Source organism: Hyla sarda, chromosome 3 (genome assembly GCF_029499605.1).
Source record: "Hyla sarda isolate aHylSar1 chromosome 3, aHylSar1.hap1, whole genome shotgun sequence".
NCBI classification, from domain to species: Eukaryota; Metazoa; Chordata; class Amphibia; order Anura; family Hylidae; genus Hyla; species Hyla sarda.
Window position 1 is genome coordinate 204,820,522 of NC_079191.1, and position 23,546 is coordinate 204,844,067.

The 23,546-nt window shown below is 45.4% G+C and overlaps 1 protein-coding gene across 1 annotated transcript in view; it reads left to right on the plus strand.

Moving 5' to 3' along the window:
* SENP6 (SUMO specific peptidase 6) overlaps positions 1 to 23,546 on the plus strand; it is a 154,818-nt gene that overhangs the window by 48,714 nt on the left and 82,558 nt on the right. Inside the window, 7 exon segments of the mRNA XM_056565910.1 lie at positions 1,932 to 1,994; positions 1,996 to 2,074; positions 3,979 to 4,084; positions 5,822 to 5,842; positions 6,025 to 6,086; positions 6,646 to 6,707; positions 15,330 to 15,696. Of these exon segments, the coding sequence (XP_056421885.1) occupies positions 1,932 to 1,994; positions 1,996 to 2,074; positions 3,979 to 4,084; positions 5,822 to 5,842; positions 6,025 to 6,086; positions 6,646 to 6,707; positions 15,330 to 15,696 (760 nt within the window).

Sequence of the window (23,546 nt, forward strand, 5' to 3'; positions counted from 1 at the left end):
TTTACTGTATAGTGTACAGTGTGAAAACGAAACTTTCCAAAATGTGGAAAATTTCAGTTTTCTATTTCCTCACATACATTATAATTTTTTGAGTTTGCCGTACATTTTATGGTAAAATAAGCGCTGTCATCTAAAGTACAATTTGGTTACGCAAAAAACAAGCCCTTATGTGGGTCTGTGGATGGAAATATAAAGGAGTTATGATTTTTAGAAGGAGGAAAAAAAACGAAAACGCAAAAATAAAACATTTTCACCCAGTACCTAATCCTGACCATGTACATCTAATTTTTGTCTAGCACCTTTTATTTTTTTTTTTTATTACACTTTTAATTTAGCTCCCTAGTCTGAATTCCTCTCAAAGGGAGGCGTCATGGCCTCACTGTGCTGTCTTCTCACATCTCCCCTAGCATTAGCAAAACTACAACTCCCAACTTGTCCTCACTGACAGTAGTGGGGCACAAGCTGACAGTGGGAGGATTTTTCCAATCAAGAAAGCTGTCAATCAAGGAAATTGGTCCATGACGCATGGACACAGCAGGACTAGTATGTGTCCAAGCAGGCGGGGGGGGGGGGGGTGTGTGTATATGGGGGGATGGTCAGTTGGTTGACTGGCTTTTTAGTATGAAATACTGAATTTTTTTTAATGAAAGCAACTGCAAAACCTGTTGGTTTGGCATGGTTTACAACATATCAAAAGTTTTTGTATCTGAGAGTGCCCTTTTAAAGGAGAACTCCAGAATATAAAAATTGTCCTCCATACTGCCGGCAGAAAAAAAAATAACGATGTACATACCTTCCTTCGCTCCCCTGGGGCCTCCGGTAACCGGCTCCGGTCTCCACCGCGATCCTCTTCCTGGTTGCCGGTGGTCGGCAAGTTATACTCGGCCAATCACTGGCTGCAGTGAAGTCCCGACTCGGCCGGCGGTAGGCTGAGCTGCAGTGTGAGAACGCTTCAAAACCCACAATTCTTCACTACACTGGCACCTGCTGCTGGGGCCGAAAACGTCACTTCCGCTCAGCCTATCGCCGGCCAAGCTTGAACTTTGCTGCGGCCGGTGATCGGCTGAGCACAGTATGACTCGCTGACGACCAACAACAAGGAAGAGGATCGCGGCGGAGACCGGAACCGGTTACCGGAGGCCCCGGGGGAGCGAAGGAAGGTATGTTCATCTTTATTTTTTTTACTGCCGGCAATATGGGGGACAATTTTTATATTCTGGAGTTCTCCTTTAAGGTCAAATTGGGCTGTGTCCTTAAGAGCTGGGCGGTATGACCAAAAATGTATATCACTGTATTTCACAAAATTATGGCGGTTTCACGGTATTTAACGGTATTTGTGGGCGGGGGGTTCCTCAGTATATTGTCAGGTGGTCAGGGGTCCTCACCATGGTACCCAGGGTTTTGGTCAGGCTGCTTGGTAACTCTCCTCCATGTCTCAGCAGTTCTGCTCGAGTTTCCTGGTGGTCAGGGGTCCTCACCATGATACCCAGGGCCTCGGTCAGGCCGCCCGGTAACTCTCCTCCATGTCTCCGCAGTTCTGCGCGGGTTTCCCGTGCTTGCCCGGAAAGTCACGTGCCCACCGGAAGTTGTAGTCCCCTCCCAGCTCCTCACAGTCAGTTCAGTGCAGCTCGGACTACACTTCCCAGAGACGCTGTGCGGCCGGGTTACGTTTCTCTATGCCATCACGTATTGCGGTATGTGAAAAATTCATATCGTAAGACACAAACACACCGGTATACGGTATGAACCGGTGTACCGCCCAGCTCTAATTTAGGGGTTAAGGTTTTATTAATCTATACATTTTACACATATTTTTCACATTGGTTATGATGCGATCTTAGCTTTTTCACTGTATTTGGCCGTTTCACACTTTTTTATATGGCGATACACAGAGATCCGTTTCCCTTAGTATGTTTTTGTTGTTTTCACAGTCCATTCAACTACAGCCTAGGACTCTTCAAAGTCCAGGGGATTCATTTAAAACCTATGAGAGACCGAGGCAAAGCACTTTACTTAAGACCTAGTAAAGGCAACGCAACTGGGCTGAACATGTTAGGAGCAAGCAACAAACTGGGTAAGTATTTATTACTTTGTATTGCTACTGTTACTTTACTTGTATCTAGTACATTTACCCCTCAATGTATCTATACATTTGGATAGTTTTAGTAGGAATGCCGTGTAGTATTTGTATAAACCATGAATTCACAAATGGTTTTTTTTATTTTAAATACATTTTGCACTATATCTGCTTTGTGTGAACTTAATCTAAAAGACTGTATTGACTGTCTATTTCAAGATTGCAAGATTTTGGAAGGAATGTTGCGATAAAATGTGTGCATCATAATAGTTCATGTTGTTTTCACAAAGTATTTACTTGGTGATAGGATTGCAAACTATACATACTCTACAGCAGTGTTTCCCAACCAGGGTGCCTCCAGCTGTTGCAAAACTACAACTCCCAACATGGCCCGGACAGCCGAAGGGCTGTCCGGTTATGCTTGGAGTTGTAGTTTTGCAATAGCCGGAGGCACCCTGGTTGGGAAACACTTCTCTACAGGATAGGTGATACAATGTATGATCTCTGGGGACCCCACTACTGTAACCCCCACCGATTGCTTGAATTGGAATCCTGAGCCCTATGTTCCTTATCACTCCACAAAAGCCCATATTTTATTTTTTTCTTATTTTTTTTTAGTCCTGTTTGTCTTTTGATCAGTTTGTACATCTGGGGTACCCTAACCACTATATAAGCATGGAAGATATGAAAGACATGGATACCTAAATTATTCCAAAGTTTCTTTTTACTTTTTAGCATCTCCCCTATCTATGTCCCAAACCCATCATTCTTCATCGAAAATAATAATAATTAATTACAGACTAAAAACTAATGAACCTTTATGATTATTGTCGCAATTATTTTCACAGCAGGGCTACAATAAGGGTCTCCTGTGCAGGCATCACAGAAACTCTGCCGCCAGCATAAAAACACCCCTTTTCACACGCAAATACATTTTTCCTTTTGCATTCCCTTTTTCTACATTTAAAATGTACCTATATGGGAGATTTACTAAATCCTGTGTAGAGTAAGAGTGATGCAGTTGCCTACAGTGTGGGAAAAAAAGTATTTGGTCAGCCACCAATTGTGCAAGTTCTCCCACTTAAAAAGATGAGGCCTGTAATTTTCATCATAGGTATACCTCAACTATGAGACATAATGAGGGGGAAAAATCCATAAAATCACATTTTCTGATTTTAAGAATTTATTTGCAAAATTATGGTGGAAAATAAGTATTTGGGCAGTCCAGGACCTTGAAATGCTTCTTATGAAGCCACTCCTTAGTTTCCCGGGCAGTGTCTTTAGGATCATTGTCATGCTTTTGTTTCTGGTGTCCTTCTACCGCTCTTTGCCCATAGTGGAGTTTGGAGTGTTACTGTTTGAGGTTGTGGACAGGTGTCTTTTATACTGATAAGTTCAAACAGATGCCATTAATACAGGTAACGAGTGGAGGACAGAGGAGACTTAAAGAAGTAGTTACAGGTCTGTGAGAGACAGAAATCTTGCTTGTTTGTAGGTGACTAAATACTTATTTTACAGAGGAATTTACCAATGAATTCATTAGAAATCCTACATTGTGATTTCCTGTATTCTTTCCCCCCATTCTGTCTCTCATAGTAAAGGTATACTCTGAACAAAATTACAGGCCTCTCATCTTTTTAAGTGGGAGAAATTGCACAATTGGATGCTGACTTAATACCTTTTTCCCCCACTGTATAGCAACCAATCAGATTGCATTCTTTCGGTTTTCACAGGCCTTTTTAAAAATGAAAGATGCAATCTGGTTGCTGTGGACAACGGCACAACTTTTTCCTCTACACAGGTTTTGGTCAATTTCCCCCTATGCATTTAAATGGTAATTTAGCTTGTGTTTCGTGCATATAATACATTTTGTGTGCTCGTTCGTTTTTGTTCTTCTCACAGAGAGAATGCTCAGAACATTGCACTCCCACCAGGAACTATGGTGCAGGGAAGAATTTTTCAGCACACAAATATCACTCGGTCAGTCATGAAAACAGCTGCACAGAGGTAGGTTGTAAATTCTACCTGATTGCCCATGTGTTTGTGAAATACAGATGAGTCCAATAGACACACATTCATTTTTCTCATTTTATGTTCATATTTGTATATATATTTTTATTATTGAAGCCAATACATTGTAAATAATAATTGTACCAAATGTTGGTGAAACCCCTTTGTAGAAATGACACTTGTATGATAAATCATAAAGCATACCTCCAATTGTATTGTATTTATAAAGAATTATCTTGCGGCACTGGACATGAGAAACATTTTCCCGAATAACATTAATTTTAAATTCAAAGCTTAAAGGGGTACTCCGGTACCACAGTTTTATGGTTACCTAGTGTGTTTGTAGCGAGTTTAGCACTTTTGAAATTCACATGTTATACATCTGTCCACAGCCTATATGTTTTTTACGGACCCCTTTTCTGTGAGGGAAGTTCAGTAGTTTTTCTGGTTGCTTTTCACTCACGTCCACACTCACGACCATGTTTGTTCACTGTTGTGGACAAGACATCAGTGCTGCAGGCGTTGCTGTTTTTTTGTTCCTGCAATGGTTTTGGCCCTTTTCCACACCCCTGTAATGAATATTCATTGAATTGTTGCGGTAGGATGGATGTCTCCTCCCGCTGTCAGCCAGCCCTGCGCCCGACTCATAATGTACTGAATACCCTTTATCAGTGCTGCGGCTGACATGTAACCCCTTCCCCGCCATGGGGACCGCGCGCCCGCGGCGGGGCAATCAGGGCAATCTGTTATCATGATTGCCCCACCACCACCAGCAGAGCCGGCCGGCTCCTTACATGACAGTGCACTCAACCTATCACCGGCCGAGGCGGGACATCGCTGCGGCCTGTGATACGCTGGCACTGTATTGGGAGCTGTAGTTTCTTAAAGGCAAAACGGAAATAGATGCTACACTACATGGACACACTTGTGCAAAGAAAGACAAACAAAGAGCAAGCACGAGACCAGAGATAACAAGAAAACTCACCTGCAAGGGTAAGTAGAAACTGAAAAAACACATTGACCACCGAAGTACCCCTTTAAATGCCTAAATGGAGGCACCGTTCCTTCCGCTATCTACCTTATATTACTATGCGATAGGTGACAAAGCTTCCTGCTTAATCTCTACAGCACCCGTCTCCAGTGTGCAACCTAGTGCCATAGAATCACATTATGCTGGGTCTTGCGCTGGAGATGGGTGCCATGGACATGAAGCCAGAAGCTTTGTCTCAGATTGCCTAGTTATATAGGGTCGGGAGAACCTTGCCCCATTAAGGCATTTAGGTGCCAAATCTAAATTGAATAATTTACAGCACTTGGGTCTCTTTGTTGATCCCATAGGAAATTAGCACACTCATCTCTCAGAGCTGGGTTCCTATTCAGGAGATTGCGGGGGGGTCCCTGCAGTCGGACCCCCCAAGATCAGACACGTATCCCCTATCCTGTGGATAAGGGATAAGGTGTCTTTCAATGGACAACCCCTTTAAAATCGATAGCAAATGTGTGGCACACATATCCCAGAAGTGTTTGCATATGAATTGGGTATTGTAAAACCACTTTACTTGCATTACACCTTACTCCCCGGAAAAAATCTGCAACAATTGCTTGGTACATAAAGAAGGCCAAAAGGTTCTGTGGAGTAATGCAAATGGGTAGACTCTTTTTTTGTTACTAGGCAACAGAGTTTTCAAATCGGGGATATGTATCTTAAACTGTGTTTCTTTTTCACATTTTAAGCAGTCTGGAAAGACGGGAGAGGTAAGTTATGGTCCTAATGCAAAGCATGAAATACTCTTTCCCCTGTGAATATTCATTTTCAAATGTGTGACAAGTGACCCTCCTATCTTTTTGGATTTTTAATTTCTATGTTTGCTTTAGTTTTTTTTTTTTCCAAGCATATGTAAGTTCATTTATTTTTTTTATTTTTTTTAATCACAAAGGAAAGAATACCCACCACATGTTCCAAAGGTAGACGATTCAGTTAGGTTGACACAAAGATTAGGTAAGTTTTGTATACATATAGAAACATGAATTTATTTCCAGAATATTTTTGCTGATTTTATTTTGGTTCTGGAAAAATGTTGTATGTTCTGTATCCCCTAAGCAAGTCTTTGTTTAGGGAAATTACCTAACTGTCTAAACCAAAGTGCTCTTTCCCCTTTTGCAATCTGTGGCCTTTAATTGGATCTCTTGTGAATTGTGGGAATATAAATCTAGGTGAGCTGCTACATCATATTTGGAGTGATTATTAGTAAAAAAAAAATAGTTTAAGCTTTATTAGCAATTAATGTAAGTCACGTTTATGGTTTATTCACACGTACAGTATTCAGCGCAGATTTGATGCGCTGGATTTTCTGCTGCAGACTTCAATGTAAAGTGAATGACTGAACACAGCTTGAAATCCTGCACATCAAATCTGCGCAGAATACTGAACGTGTGAATAGACCTTTACTCTGATTTAGTTTTGACACCATTGGTTTTTATGTCAAGGTGGTAGTCTTAGTATTTCCTTTAACCATAATGTTTAAGGGATTTAATGAAAGTGCTTTCTGTTTTTATAGAAGACATGCAGGACACAAGGGACGATTCCGAGTCAGAGTCTGAGCCTTCGATAAGGAGAAAGGTACTGCAGACACGGTGCAGCCGTTTTTATACTAGTGATTTGCCCTCCCTGCCTTCTGCTACTCAGTTGTGTTTAGCAAAAACAGAGGTGTGTCAAAAATGTAGATTTTTTTTTATTTTTTTGCATGATTTCTTGTGAGTTGAACTTAATTGATACAGTGAACCCTCTCCAGAAGACCACCTCTTTGAAATAATCACCCTCTTTCCAAGACAGATTCAGAAGCCTACTATGGATACTAGCCCCTTTCCTATAAGGTGCAACCCTTTTTTCTATGTTGGCTTGGTCTCCTTAGAGGATTCACTGCTTTTCTTTGTATGCTCATATTAAAGTTGTGTTGGACTGTGTGTGTACACAGATTTCGGACCAAAACAAATTTTTGCAGGAAAGCTGGTCCCCATTTTTAATTTTGGCAAATGTATAACCCTTCTCTCTGTAGTTGATGATATTTTTAGATCACCGTCCTTGTGATGATTGTCAGGCCATCTGAGTAATGGGATAAACTTGGGTAAATGAATTGATCAGAAATCTGTGTATAAAGAAAGTTCACACCAACTTTGTTTTTTTTTCTTGTGTGTGTATATATTTTAAAAGTGAAAATCGTCCCAGATATGTGGACAAAAATTTACACTTTCGCTGTATAAAAGATATTATGTGATTCAGGGATGGATCAAAGTTGTGCTTATTATTGATTGTACCAACAGGCGAGCATAAAAGAGGAAACCTTTTATGTAAGAGTATTTTATGGTTTTGAAACCTCATTTTACATTTCATTTTCTATAAAAGCATCATTGAAGGGATTGCTTCTTGATGCTAATAGAAACAAGAACACACTGGGTTTAAGCCGTACAGGACCCCAGGGCGTATGGATACGCCCTGTGTACCTGGGTCTTAAGGACCCAGGGTGTACAGGTACGCCCGTGGGAATTCTGGTCGGGGACCGGACCGGGGTGACTGCTGATATTGATCAGCAGGCACCCCCTCCCAAATGCCCGTGGGGGGGGGGGGGGGGGGGGGGGGGGGGGGGGGGGGGGGGGGTGGGGGGGGGGGGGGGGGGGTCGGGGAGTCATCAGAAACCCCCCCTCCCCATGTTGGCGAAATCGCAAGTGAATTCACACTTGCGATTTGCGCTATTTTGGGTCATTACGGGTCTATGGTAACCCGGAATATATGGGGGATCGCGGTTGTCCAAGACACCGACGATCCCCCTGAAGGGATAGGAGTGAGGTGGCAGGGGTGCCACCCCTCCTATCCCTGCTATTGGTCGTATAGACACGACGACCAATAGCAGATCGGGGGGGGGTTTACGTTCGTTTTCCCCGTTCTGCCCACCCACGGGGCAGGACGGGGAAACCGACAGGGACCGGCGCCGAAGGTCACTTACCGATCTGCGAAGGCTGCGGGGGACTGTGATCGACGGGCGGCGATGTCGTGCGGATCCTACGGAAGCCGGTGAGTTGCCTAGCAACATCTGGAGGGCTACAGTTTGAGACCACTATACAGTGGTCTCTAACTGTAGCCCTCCAGATGTTGCAAAACTACAACTACCAGCATGCCCAGACAGCTATTGGGCATGCTGGGAGTTGTAGTTTTGCAACAGCTGGAGGTCTACAGTTTAGAGACCAATGCACAGGGATCTCCAAACTTTGGCCCTCTAGATCTTGCAAAACTACAACTCCTAGCATGCCCACACAGCAGTTTGCTGTCTGTGGATGCTGGGATTTGTAGTTTTGGAACATCTGGAGGGCCACAGTTTGGAGATCACTGTGCACTGATCTCTAAACTGTAGCCCTCCAGATGTTGCAAAACTGCATATCCCAGCATGCCCAAACAGCTGTCTCGGCATGCTGGGAGTTATAGTTGCGTACCTTCAGCTGTTGCATAACTACATCTCCCAGCATGCACGGTCCATCAGTACATGCTGGAGGTTTGCTCCCCCTAACCCCCCCCCCGGTGATTATACAGGGTACATTCACACGGGCAGGTTTACAGTAAGTTTCCTGCTTGAAGTTACAGAACCTAACTGAAGGTTTTCCAACCAGTGTGCCTCCAGCTGTTGCAAAAGTACAACTCCCAGCATGCACGGTCCATCAGTACATGCTGGAAGTTGTAATTTTGAAACAGCTGGAGGTTTGCTCATCCTGAAATGCTGGTGTTACCCTAAATTTTTCATTTTCACAAGGGAAAATAGAAGAAATGGGGTTACAAATTTTGGGGGGCTTTTTTTTTCCTGAGTAAGAACATACGTGGACATAAAGTGCTCTGCGGGTGAAACTACAATGCTCAGAAGAGATGGAGCGCCATTGGGATTTTGAAGAGAAAATTTGTCCGGAATTGAAGGCCACGTCTGTTTACAAAGCCCCCATAGTGCCAGAACAATGGAACAACCCCCCCCACATGTGACCCCATTTTGGAAACTACACCCCTCACATAATGTGATAAAGGGGTACAGTGAGCATTTACACCCCACAGGTGTCTGACAGATTTTTGGAACAGTGGTTCGTGAAAATGAAAAATGTTGTTAACGCCGTGGGGTGTAAATACTCACTGCACCCCTTATTAAATTCTGTGAGGGGTGTAGTTTCCAAAATAGGGTCACGTGGGGGGAGGGTCCACTGTTCTGACAGCACGGGGGACTTTGTAAACGCACATGGCCCCTGACTTCCATTCCAATCAATTTTTTTTTCCAAAAGCTCAATGGCGCTCCTTCTCTTCTGAGCATTGTAGTGCGCCAGCAGAGCACTTGATGTCCACACATGGGGTATTTCCATACTCAGAAGAGATGGGGTTACAAATTTTGTGGGGCATTTTGGCCTATTATCCCTTGTAAAAATGTTACATTTGAGGGAAAACTATCATAAAAAATGAAGATTTTGAATTTTGCTGCTATTCCTGTGAAACACCTAAAGGGTTAACAAACCTTTTAAATGTCATTTTGAATACTTTGAGGGGTGCAGTTTTTTATAATGGGGTAATTTATGGGGTATTTCTAATTTATAGCCCTTCAAATCTACTTAAAAACTGAACTGGTCCCAGAAAAATGCCGATTTTGAAAATTTTGTGAAAAATTGGAAAATTGCTGCTATACTTTGAAGCCCTCTGATGTCTTCCAAAAGTAAAAACATGTCAACTTTATGATGCAAACATAAATTAAACATATTGTATATGTGAATCAATATATAATTTATTTGGAATATTCATTTTCCTTATTAGCAGAGAGCTTCAAATTTTAAAAAATACAACATTTTCAATTTTTTCATAAAATTTTGGAATTTTTCACCAAGAAATGATGCAAGTATCGATAACATTTTACCACTAACATAAAGTAGAATATGTCACGAAAAAATAATTTCTGAATTAGAATAAAAGGTAAACGCATCCCAGAGTTATTAATGCTTAAAGTGATAGTGGTCAGATGTGCAAAAAATGGCCGGGTCCTACATTTCAAATCCCGCTGTGCAGCACTTCCTGGTTTTGGTCTCAACAAAGGCTGAAGTGGGAAACTACTGGGGCCAGTGAGTGCGTGAGCAGGCACTTCCTTGTGTCAAGAATGAGAGCAAGAAGTACTGTGCCGCAAAACAGAATAAGAATGGAACTGGTGCTGGGGGATGCGGCAGTTAAATCTGGTTAACTCGTGATAAGAACAGTAATAATAAACCAGTACTTAAATGGGCACTTTTCTCTTCACTTTTCATTGGGGGACACAGGACCATGGATATATGCTTCTTGCTGCTAGGAGGCTGACACTAGACAAAAAACAAAAGAAAGTTGGCTCCTCCCAGCAGGATATACCCGCTGGGCATGAGGAGGTCCCTGCGACGTTTCTCCCAGCTGTGCTTCCGTTCTGTGCTGCGCAGCCTCGCTTCTTTGCGCATACAGGGGCCTTTTTTCTTCCCTCCCATGCTTTCTAATTGAGCCCGCGGCTTGGGCCTAGCCATAGCTCCGCCCCATTTGATTCTGCGCCGTATCACGCACCTGGGATCATGTAACCACCTCTTCTGCCCACGGCCTCTCTCTTCTAAGCGCACGCTCCAAGAGCAGGCTGTTGCTTGTCATGTGAGAGTGTGCGCTGCAGGGTGCTGCTTCCCTCCCTTACCCACCAATGAGGCTATAGCGCGCGCTCTGGGGGTCAGAGCTCTGACCACTCATGTAGTTTGCACGCTGCAGGGGTCAGTCGGTGCCTCCTTCCTGCTTCTGCACCAGTGTGTACCTGGCCAGGTACGACTCAGCTCTGCATTCCTGCGGTCCTCTCATGCTGCTGTCTGCTCCAGCTACCTTCAAGACTGGACACAGGATACTGGGTAGGATTTTTGGCTGTCTGACTTACTAGTGCTGCTTATGTCCGACCCTTCCCGGTCAAGCGGCCCCTGTGCTGGTCACTTTTTGCTACTGTATAAGCTGTTAAACTAAGATTCCAGGCAGATCGACTGAGCCTACCTGCTCGCCCTGCATCCCATTCCTTCCCAGGCTACCGTTCAGGATGACCTGCCGGCTGTTGAGAGGTCCGATCCCGCTCCTCAGTGGGTCACCTTCCTTTCTCAGACAATCTCCGACTTGGCCAGGGTCTCCCAGGTAGTGGTCTCAGCCTTGGGGCAGTCCTCCTTGCGTTCGTTCCCCAGGGAGACTACCGTAGATCCTACTGCCTACTATTCTCTACGGCCCTCCCGTGGCCACCCGGGTCGCCTATCCTCTGAATCTTCTCCTGAGTCCAGACGTGCGGGGCCTTCACACCACCGCTCTCTCTCTTCCTCCTCCAGGTGCCGCCGGAACCTGTCACCCTGTGTCCGCCCCTGGTCTCAGCTCCCAGTTCACCTCCACCCATTCCAGGACTCCCATGGTGCGCTCCTGGTCTCCAGGGGAGCTCTGGACTCGAATTAAAGTCCTCCCTCTTACTCGGAAGAAACTTCCCATATGTCAGATTTGGTGGATAGAGTGGTGTTGGCATTCAGGGACACCTTCCACCTGCAGGTGCCAGGAACTTCAGGGGCAGTCCCTGATGTGTCCTTCCACTGTGCTCGTCAGGCACCCCATGTTTTCAGCCCTCACACTGAATTTGACGAGCTGTTGGAAAAGGCCTGGAAGCATCCTGATAAGCGCTTCCATGGGACTAAGAAGCTTCGGGTTTTCTTTCCCTTTCCTCAGGACCTGGTTACTTAGTGGTCTTCTCCTCCTACGACGGACCCTCCTGTTTTGCGGCTGTCTAAATCCACTACCCTGCCACTGGCTGACGCAGCCTCTTTTAAAGATCCCTCTGATATGCGCATTGAGAATCTGGCAAAATTCGCTTCTGGGGCGACAGGTTCAGCTTTAGCACCAGCCTTTGCCTCTACTTGGGTATCTAAGGCCCTTTCAGTTTGGGCCAGTTAATTACATCTGGGGATTTTAGATGGCGCATCCCCCCGACAATTTGGCAGATCTAGCTCAGCAAATCGCTAATGCAGGGGACTACCTCTGCTCGGCCTCCTTGGAGTCTGCTTGCTGCGCTGCCTTTGCCTCAGGCAATCTAGTGGCTCTCCTTTGCCTGGGGCAATCTAGTGGCTCTTTGGCGCTCCTTGTGGCTTAAGGCTTGGAATGCTGATGAGGCCTCTAAGCGTTCTTTTACTGAGCTTCCCTTTCTGTGGCCTCGTCTCTTTGGCAAGCGCTTAGATGAAATCATCTCTGAGGCTACCGGGGGGCAAGAGTTCCTTTTTGCTCCAAAATCGTCCACGCCGCTAGGACTTGCGGCAGAAGAATTCTTCCTTTTGCTCCTTTCATTTCAAACCGGCGACCACACAGGATAGGAGGGTGCAATCTTTAAAGGCTCTCCCCTCCTGGAAATCGGGGCTCCACTCCAACCGACCCTTCTTCCAAGTCCGGGACTCGCAAGCCTCCCACTGCCATGACTGGGAGTGCACTCCCATCCGAGTATTTCCCTTGGGTGGTCGGTCGTCTTTTTGGGGACATTTGACTGGGGCACGTGATTGGGTTCGTCAGTTTGTGTCCCAGGGCTACCAAATAGAATTCTCTAATATTCCCAGGGATTGTTTTTCAGGTCCCCCCCCCCCCCCCCCCCTCTTGGTCTCCTGTTCTTGCTGCAGCTTTTCAAGTGGCCCTTCACACCCTCCTGTCCCAGAGAGTCATCGTGCCGGTCCCTCCTCGAGAGCGGTTTTCGGAGTTCTACTCCAATCTTTTCGTAGTTCCCAAGAAGGGCGGCACTGTCCGGCCCGTTCTTGACTTGAAGCTTCTCAACCATTGTGTGCGACATTTCCAGATGGAATCCCTGCGGTCAGTTGTCGTCTCCATGGATCCGGGAAGTTCCTCTCTTCTGTATACATACAGGACATCTACCTGCACATTCCTATCTTCCTCCACTCTCGGGGTGTCTCGGTCCTCCCCTATCTGGATGACCTACTCATCAAGGTGCCCTCCCTGGAGCAGAATCGGGTGAATCTCTACAAACACTCTCCAGTTTTGGTTGGATCATCAACCGCGAGAAATCCAACCTGTCTCCATCCCAATCCCTGACCTTTCTCAGGATCCACTTTGTCACAGTGGCGGCTCGACTCTTTCCTACTTCCCTCCACTTCCACTGCTTCCCAGTGTCTTTAGGCGAAGGGCGTCATGCTGTTTTTGGTGATCCTGGTTTGGCCTCTTGGCGTGTGGTACGTGGACGTGGTCAGTCTCGAGAAAGACGCTCGCTTCCGGATCGTCCCGACCTCCTCTCCCAAGGACCTCACCCCAATTTACTTCCGCTGCGTTTGACAGTGTGGCGGTTGAAACTGCGGTTTTGAAGGCTTGGGGATTCTCTACCCGTGTGATCTGGACCATGCTCCGTGCCCGGAAGCCTTCGTTAGCCAGGATATACCACCGCACCTGGAGGGCGTATTTCCATTGGTGTGAAGCTCGTTATCTCTTTTACACTTCTTTTTCCTTGCCGAATCTCTTGGCTTTTTTGCAATCGGCCTGGAAACGCGCCTTGACCTCAGTTCCATCAAGGGGCAGTTTTCGGCACTTTCTGTTCTCTTCCAACGCACCCTTGCTTCCGACCTTCATGTGCGCACTTTTTTGCAGGGCGTGGATCACGAGGTCCCTCTGTTTAGGTCCCCCACGGCACCTTGGGACCTCAACCTCGTTTTGGATGCTCTGCAGGGCACTCCATTTGAGCCTCTTGGGCAGGTTTCCCGTGTTTGTGCTTCCTGACGGGCGGTGCAAGGGGCTCCCTGCTTTCAATGCCACGATCTCCAAGTGGATACACTCCGTCATTTCGTAGGCATATCGTTGTAAGGGTCAGGTGCCCCCCTTGCAAGTGATGGCTCACTCCACCCGTGCGGTGGGTGCTTCTTGGTTGTCTCTGCATACCTTTGCCAAGTTTTACCGTGTTCACACTCTTGCGTCCTCTGATGCAGGCCTGAGCAGCAGGGTCTTGTAGGTGGCAGTTCAGCCATCTGCCCGAGTTTTTTTCTGGCTGGATTGATGGTTTTCCCTCCCCTGGGACTGCTTTGGGACGTCCCATGGTCCTGTGTCCCTAATGAAACGTTCGAGAAAAGTCCATTTTGGACTTACCGTAAAATCTTTCTCTGAGCTTCTGTTGGGGGACACAGCACCCGCACACTGGTTTGTTTGTGGCCAGACAGTTTCTGCTGCTGTAATGCAGGGGTGGTGTTTTGTGGTCGATTCCTTTTTTTTTATCTGGGTTTTTGTTCAGACTGTTTCCTTTTAGTCGGTTCTCCTTCTGCTTTGGGACTAAACTGAGTTGCTCAGAGCCAGGAGGCTTGTATATCCTGCGGGGAGGAGCCAACTTTCTTTTGTTTTTTGCCTAGCGTCCGACTCCTAGCGGCAAGCAGCATATACCCATGATCCTGTGTCCCCCAATAGAAGCTTCGAGAAAGAAATTTTACGGTAAGTCCAAAATCTATTTTTATATGTTGTACATCATGGCAAAACATTGACTTTTCTAATATACTTAACAAGAAAATGTTTAAAATTTTTATATAAATCATGACTTAAATGGGTTCGGCAACAGCTGGAGGCACAGTAGGGGTCAGGTCACTGGCAGATTAGCAGCGTAAAATACGCTGCGGATCCGTTATATGTGACCCTACCCTAAAAAGGATCATGGGGCAGAGGGATCTCTTACCTAGGGATCCTGCTGTTAGCTACATGATTCCTGATCTTCTAAAAGGTGTGGGAACTAGCCTTGTGGTTCTTCTGCCCCCCTCCCTGTGAGTTATATGTAGGACTGCCATATACAGTTTTCTCCCATGCATGTGTTTACAAAACATTTGGTTGCCAGTAGATCCTGGAGTTTCTGTGATGCTTCAGCTATGTTTTTGTCCCTTACAAGTAGAAAATTCTCCTTTTAGCCAGGAGCTACAAATACAAACAGTCTCTTGCTTTCATGGACCAGGCTTCTGTATATTACATTGGGTACTATATACAGTAATAGTTTCCCTTTTGGTGGCTCTGCAAGAAAGTTGACCACTCGCTGCTTGGAGTTTGCACAGTTTAAAGCTCATCCAAGCTACAATATTAATAGATTAACTGAAGTGTCTTGCTTCATGTAAGTGCAGAAACTTTATTAGCTCAAAACGTGCAAGTCTACATTTCTAGTCTTGAATTTGCTTACCCTTTTATTTCCATTGATAGAGCACAGAGCAGAGTGATTCTTTTCAACACTGCACAACTTGTGTAAAAGAAAATAAAAAGACGAGATGCCAAAGTTGTGGAGATGCACAGAGACTTTGCCGACAAAGCACTTCATCTTCAGAGTCACCTGCTTCCCTAGCCAGGCCGTCAATACATCAGATTGTATCAGCAGACAAAGCATTAAATGCTAAGACTTTCTATGGCTCTTCCAGAATTACAATGGACTCCATGTTAAAAAATGACTCTCCACGATGGAAGCAATATCCAGCAAATGGGAAAATTGGACTTTCTACAGAATCTAGTTTATCCAAGATTACTAAAAATGCAAGACTTAAGAGTAGTAGATTGTCGGAAACAAATGACCCAAGTAAGATCATTTTGTATAATTTCCCTGTTTGCATGCTTGACACAACTTTTCTGCCTGCCATTGCTTTATTGCACTATGCAAATATGATATAGAAGACCAGACAATTGCTGCTCCATGCTGGGGGGTTACAGTTTAGATGTCAAGCAGCACTGCCTCTATGTTTTGACACTATGCAATTAATGGGGTATTCCAGGATTTTTTTTATTTGACTATGCTACAGGGGCTGTAAAGTTAGTGTAGTTCATAATATAGTGTCTGTACCTGTGTGTGACGGTTTTCTTATGTCATCTTTACCTCAATATTTATTTTTAACAAGATACAAAAGGAATGTTGTCTCACATCTTTCCCAGGTTGCAATGTGGCTGAGACCTGACATCACTAGTCAGCTGATGACAGGGAGCCTGCTGCTTCAATGGGTGGAGGGATCGCTTGGTCGGACAGAGATCAATCTTCAACTAAATGTATTTTTGCAACAGCTGTAGGCACCCCGATTTAAAAACACAGGTCTTTTGCAGCTAATTTATGTTTCAATGGGTGAGGTGGCTGATGTGTGGGAGGAAAATGTAATTATGGGATTGTAGGCAAAGAAGGAAAATCAAACAGGAAATACCCATTTACAAAAAGCTAGCTACAGTGTTATGGTAATCTCACAACATGTTATACTACAGTAGGAAAAAACGCAAGACAGAGCTTCTCATTGGGCAGTATGTTTTGTACTGTTGGTGTTACAGGTGAGTCGCATAGGCGGATCACTCGCCTTGTAAGGTTGTGTTTGGCACACAGCAACCTTAAGAGCCTTTTGATGTATTCAGTTATCAGGGTAGCGGTGCAGCCATCCGGGTGTTTCGAGTGTATCCTCTTCACACTCGATAGGTAGATTCGGTAAGTAGTAGAAAAAAATTTCCGGGTGATCGGCGCAATCCGCATGACGTACATAAATGCAAAGTATACTGGTAAAAATACAAAAGTTCTTTTATTTGCTTGCGTCAGACGCGTTTCGAGGTTTCATACCTCTTTTTCAATGACTACAGCAGTCGTTGAAAAAGAGGTATGAAACCTCGAAACGCGTCTTACGCAAGCAAATAAAAGAACTGGCAGGTATGTACTGTCTGGCAGGTATGTACTAAAATCACCTTATAGTGGATAACCCTGGATAATGCTGGCAGGGGAAACATTACGCCCAATTATTTTCCTGGAGGATAAGAAGGATTGGTACAATGCTGAATATGAAATAACATGCCTTGGTAGTAGTAATTTATAGGGAATACAAGTATTTGTTTTAGAATTGGTGATATGGGTGTTGAAAACTACCATAATAGTGTAGATACCAGATCTGTAACCACATCTTTTGCAGCTGCTGAATGAATTGTAAAGCTGACCCCTAACTCTAATGTCTCAGTGCTCACTGCAGCATCTAAATGGTTAAACACAGAGGCCACTGTTCCGTCCGTCAGCACAAGCCATGATGCAATTGCACGGTTTTTCCTGACCGGACCTAAAACCGTAGTATACTACAGTTTTAGGTCCAGTAACAAAACCGGATACGGGTCAAAAATGAGCCGTCTGGAGTCACAGTTAAAGTAAAGTAATTGATTTCAGCACCGGTCCGTCTTGGGTACGGGAGTACCCGGTTTTCCCCTCCCCCAGCTGGATCTGGCAACCTTAGGCTGAAAACGAGGTGTGAATGCAGCCTTAGAGAAGGTAATTTTGTTTCTACTGTCTGAAAAGTGTCAGTGGCCTTTAAATGGCTAGACCAGAGAATTTTCAAGCGTAATTCATACTCAGGATGGACTAAAAAGTTGTTAAAAAAAATAAATGAAAATTTATTTCCGTGCTGTTCTGATGGTGCCTGTCTGTACTGCTTAGCACTTCCTGCTGTGCTTGCAACACATAGGAAATGTCCTCTTAGCCACCATTGGGTGCAGCTATGACTCACCTCAGCCACTAATTGACTTAACAGATATATCCTGTGTGTTGGGAGTGGCATCGGTAAGGGATTGCTGCAGGTAAGTCAATTTGTTTTCTTTTTTGCTCGTATAGTTAGGGGGACACAGAAGACCATGGGCATATGCTGCTGACACAAGGGGACACTAAGCTTCTCAATTTTAGCTTAGTGTCTGTAAGGCCGTGTTCACACTGCGGACTCTTCGGACGTAATTTCCGTTGGTGGTCCGGGGGAGATGCTAGGACCGCGTGGACGGCATCACTGTCCCCATAGATGGCAATGCAATGCATGGGGAAGAAAATGCACTCCTTGCTGTCCTAGCACCACCTGCAGGATCTTTTGCAGAAATCCCATCTGGAGATTCTGCAGTGTTAACCCGGCCTAAGAAGCAGACCTCTGCAGATCTACAACTTTTTTTTTTTCTCTTTAATTTATCTTTCAGGTGATGGTCAAGGTTTATCCTCGCCTTAGTCAGCCATTGGCTCCAACACTAGAACCCTGCCACTTTTCTTACTACACATTTTTTTTACTGCCGCCATAGTCTTTAGTAACGGTACCCAACTATAAGTGTGAAGTTGCTGAAGAGGTGATTTTGCCCGTGCCCCTGAAGACGTTGGACAGGTTAGGATTATCTCACTAGCCTACTATCTGTTGATGCAGATATATGTGGCACCTCTTCCCTAGGATTTTGCTTCCTTTTTATCACTCATGGGCCATTTTCCCTTTAAATGGGCACTGTCACCAACTTTATTTTTTGATATGTTGTAGTACTTATGTACTATAACATATCTCTAATATACTTTTATTTTTTTTTTTTTTAATTAAAATAGTTTAATTTACATTTGAAAACCGGCCACTAGGGGTCTCCTTCCTAGTGGCCGGCTGCAGCCCGGGCATCGGTCCTTTTTCATTCAGCCTGCGCTCGCTCCCTGCCTGTCAATCAGACAGGCATGAAGTGAGCGCATTGGCTCCCCGGCCACTGGCTGGGAGGCCACTCCTCCCGCACATTGCCGCCGCCGCCTCCTCCACCGCCTCGTCGCCACCGCTGTCCCTGCACGTCCGCTGCCGGACTCTGCAGTAAGTGTAATGGGGGGGGGGGGGGTTGTGATGGAGGGAATGGGGTATGGCGCGGGGGGGGGGGGGGGGGGCAATAGAAGGGCAATAGGCAGGGACAGAAAAAAAAATAGGATGGTGGGAGCTACCCTTTAAGGGTTTTTTTATTATCCATGGGAGAGAGTGGGTGGAATGAGCTGGGAGCAGTGCCCACAGTGTTGTGGACACTTGCTGAGCATGGGTTCCTGTAGTCGCCCCTTCCCTGCCTCCCCTTTTGGCAGCTGCATTCTCCTAGCTACCTTCTGCAGCCCTCCCCACTGTGTGGCTTCGGCCAGACCTGACTGCATCCGTTCACCTCATGGAGGATTATAGCTGCTTCCTAGCCTCCATGCAGCTAGGAACCTTTTGTCATGCCTTTACTCCGCTGCCTGCCAGACAAGGGCAACAGGTTATTAACCCCTTAACGACGCAGGACGTATATTTACGTCCTGCGCCGGCTCCCGCGATATGAAGCGGGATCGCGCCGCGATCCCGCATCATATCGCGTGGGTCCCGGCGCTAATCAACGGCCGGGACCCGCGGCTAATACCACACATCGCCGATCGCGGCGATGTGAGGTATTAACCCTTTAGAAGCGGCGGTCAAAGCTGACCGCCGCTTCTAAAGTGAAAGTGAAAGTGACCCGGCTGCTCAGTCGGGCTGTTCGGGACCGCCGCGGTGAAATCGCGGCGTCCCGAACAGCTGATCGGACACCGGGAGGGCTCTTACCTGCCTCCCCGGTGTCCGATCGACGAATGACTGCTCCGTGCCTGAGATCCAGGCAGGAGCAGTCAAGCGCCGATAATGCTGATCACAGGCGTGTTAATGCACGCCAGTGATCAGCATTAGAGATCATTGTGTGCAGTGTTATAGGTCCCTATGGGACCTATAACACTGCAAAAAAAATGTAAAAAAAAAGTGTTAATAAAGGTCATTTAAAGGACAAGTCTCACAGTAAACAATTGTTCAGCTTTTAGTGCAGAAGGTAAAGTTATACAGGTTTGTAAATCATTTCCATTACCAATGCTGCTTAGAAACCAGCTTTATCTGCATTCTTCTGTCTGACAGGAAAATCAGCTGTTCCAGGTTTTCATGACTTTCGACCCCCTATTCAGACTGTTATCAGCAGCATCCAGGGGCCGTGACGTGACTATTACCCAGAAAACCCCTGTGCTGCAGAGAACTGCCTGAGCTCGGGCTTAGCCCCTCCCATCTGATGAATATTCACACTGTCCTCCCTCTGTTCTGCAGTGATTGGCTGAGCAGCACTGCCTATATGCCGGCTGATTCAGATCATAGTTCTCTCCCCTCTCCTTGCTAATGTTTTTACACTGAGAACGGAGGAGAGGGGGGAGGGGAGGGAGCTGTCACACTGAGCACTGGGGAGAGAGAAGTGCAGGGCAGAGAAGGGGGGAGGTTATTGGGCCAGTGTAAAGCTATTTCACTGAGAGGAGGAGGGGGAGGGAGTGATTTTACAGTGTAAAACTGCAGCTTCCACTCCAGGGTCCCTCTCTCTGAGCACTGAGATTACATTTTGTTTCCTCGTGGCCACCCTGCTGTATAGGGCTATGATTGGAGCTCAGTGTTATGTGGGAGTGGCTAACATAAGTTAGGGGTGGTAACAAGTTCTCTGCTCAGGCAGCTGAGAGCAGGAAATGTGAGCAGTGCATGCAGGGAAATGTAGTCTTTGAGATCACAGGCATAGGCACCATAACCAGGAAGTAACTGGAATTTATGAGCTGAATAGCTGGTGAATGGGGGGCGGAAAAAAAATCACAAACATGTCAGAGAGGTGGTAGGTAAATATACTATGGAATGGCTAAGTATTTTTTTTTTTCTTTGCTGCATGGGATATCTTCTTTAACCCCTTCCCTAATAAAAGTTTGAATCACCCCCCTTTTCCCATAAAAAAAATAAAACAGTGTAAAAAAAATAAAAAATAAACATATGTGGTATCGCCGCGTGCGTAAATGTCCGAACTATAAAAATATATCATTAATTAAGCCGTACGGTCAATGGCGTACGCGCAAAAAAATTCCAAAGTCCAAAAAAGCGTATTTGTCACTTTTTATATCATTAAAAAATGAATAAAAAGTGATCAAAAAGTCCGATCAAAACAAAAATCATACCGATAAAAACTTCAGATCACGGCGCAAAAAATGAGTCCTCATACCGCCCCGTACGTGGAAAAATAAAAAAGTTATAGGGGTCAGAAGATGACATTTTTAAACGTATAAATTTTCCTGCATGTAGTTATGATTTTTTCCAGAAGTGCGACAAAATCAAACCTATATAAGTAGGGTATCATTTTAACCATATGGACCTACAGAATAATGATAAGGTGTAATTTTTACCGAAATATGCACTGCGTAGAAAGGAAAGCCCCCAAAATTTACAAAATGGCGGTTTTTTTTCGATTTTGTCGCACAATGATTTTTTTTTCCGTTTCGCCGTGCATTTTTGGGTAAAATGACTAATGTCACCGCAAAGTAGAATTGGTGACGCAAAAAATAAGCCATAATATGGATTTTTAGGTGGAAAATTGAAAGGGTTATGATTTTTAAAAGGTAAGGAGGAAAAAACGAAAGTGCAAAAACGGAAAAACCCTGAGTCCTTAAGGGGTTAACCAATGTAGGCACTTGGAGAATTAAGTCTATCTCTCAACAGCACGTTGTACATTTCAAATTTGTTCATTTCACATCATGCTTCAGTTTGGACCTATGTTTTTTGATGGTACATCCTCTTTTATGCCCCTCAAATGTGTTTGAGTAATTACAGCTCCATGGTCTCATGTGGCCATTGGACTTGTCTCATTTTGCTCACCTTCTGTGCTTGGATATCTTTAGCTGAACGTGCCTTCAGTGTCCATTCTTAGAGCAGGTGTCCATGACCATTTCTTTAGGTTCTAATTGAATCTGTTTCAGCTTTTACCGGCATTATAGCATGTATCATTCTCCACTTCTTCAATTGCTTTCCCTCTTCTCGGTATAACCTGTTTGTCTCGTTAACTGAGGTAGTTGGTTTTGGCAGTAGTAAATGTCCATAGGAAGTCGTCAGCATGGACTGCCATGCTGCACATATCCCCTCAGAGAGAATCTGGAAACCAGTCAGTGGTTTGTCTGCTTTCCTCAACCAGCTGTCGCCAATCCAATGAGGCTGCTTCCACAGGTGGAGTGCTGGTAACTCCACCACTAGCACAAGGTAACCAAAGGAGCGATTAATGCAATGTACCTTTGCAAGAAAGGAGTAATCCTACAGGGGTGTCCAATGCTGCTTTACATGATCCTTGCTATGCTTCTCCACTAAGCTGTTTTTTTTTTTTTTTTTTTTTTTTTTTTTTCTTTACCAAACCAGAAACGCCTGCCTGCTTTCCAGGCCTTCTTAGCCTTTCATATGCCTCTCTTTTTGTTAGGCTGGGTTCACACCACGTTTTGTACTTACGGTTCCCGTATACGACTGGGAGGAGGGTGGCGGGGCTTAATCGCGGCGCCCGCACTCAGCCGTATAGAGGAACCGTATTTAATGCATGTCTATGAGCCGACCGGAGTGAACCGCAGCCTCCGGTCGGCTGCGGTTTCCCGACCGCAGGCAAAAACTAATCATATGTCACCCGCAAGCACCGCTCTCCTCGTCCTCCTGTGAGTTACGGCTTCTTACATGACAGTGTCCCGCCTCAGTCGTTGATGGGCTGAGCGCACTGTCATGTAAGGAGCTGTCCGGCTCAGCCCATCACCGGCTGTGACGTTCTCATCCCCAGCGTGAAGCCGTTAGCGGAGCAATGGGGGAACGTAGGAAGGTAAGTAAAAGTTTATTTTTGCAGCCCGGGCACAGGAATATGTAGTACAGGACAGAGTTCCGACTCCCCGCAGCTCCCAGGAGGATGAGGAGAGCGGTGCTTGCGGGTGACATATTAGTTCCCCGATGTGGGGGACAGCACAGTGCTGGGCTAATAAACACCATTAAAAGCTATTCATATAGAGAAGCAGAACAGCGCCCGCGGGTCACATATGATTAATTCCCCGATGTGGGGACAGCCGATGTGGCTGATCATTCATTCGAGAGGGGCCCAACTGGTATTGCGGTATGGGAAAAATTAATATCGTACAGGAAAAAAAATTCTGTGTTTGGTATGAACCAGTATACCGCCCAGCACTAGGTTGTCTATTGAGTTCTATTTTTTTTCTATCCCATTTCCTAGTGAACTGGACCTACAGGGTGATCTCCAGCTTTCTGGGTTCTTTTCTTTTGGTACTTCTCACATACCATAGGAACTTCCCTCTCTGTTCTTGCCGCATGTTTTTTCCCTCTCATTGCTTTTCTGGCCCCATGTTTTTTTTGGTAATGTTGTCTTCTCTGTTGGCTGTATTGCCTTGCAGCCTTCAGCTTGGGCCCTTCCTAGTTGTTCCAGTATTCCTGAGGGATCTTGTCATACTAGGCCTACCTATTTCCTTCGCCAAGGTTCTGCCTGCAACTAGTTTATTTTGTTTCTTTACATTGGCTGCAGCTACCACCTTGATGGCCAGTGGTCCTGTCTATTTTTGCAGGCTCCTTTTTGGTCCTCCATATGATAATGAGTCTCATGCTTTTACCAGCACAGATTGTTCCTGCATGTGGCCTTGGTTTTACCTTCCTACCCTTGTGGTTTTAGGGTGGATGTCTAGTTTCCCTCTAGTCACTCTCTGCTAGTGTTTTTGCTCTGGTCCTTAACAACATTGTCCTTTTTCTTTTACCAGCCCATCTTCTTCCTCGGACGGTATCCAGGTTTCTGCTGTCATTTCATCTGCAGGGTTTTATTTGGAAATGTATAATCTGG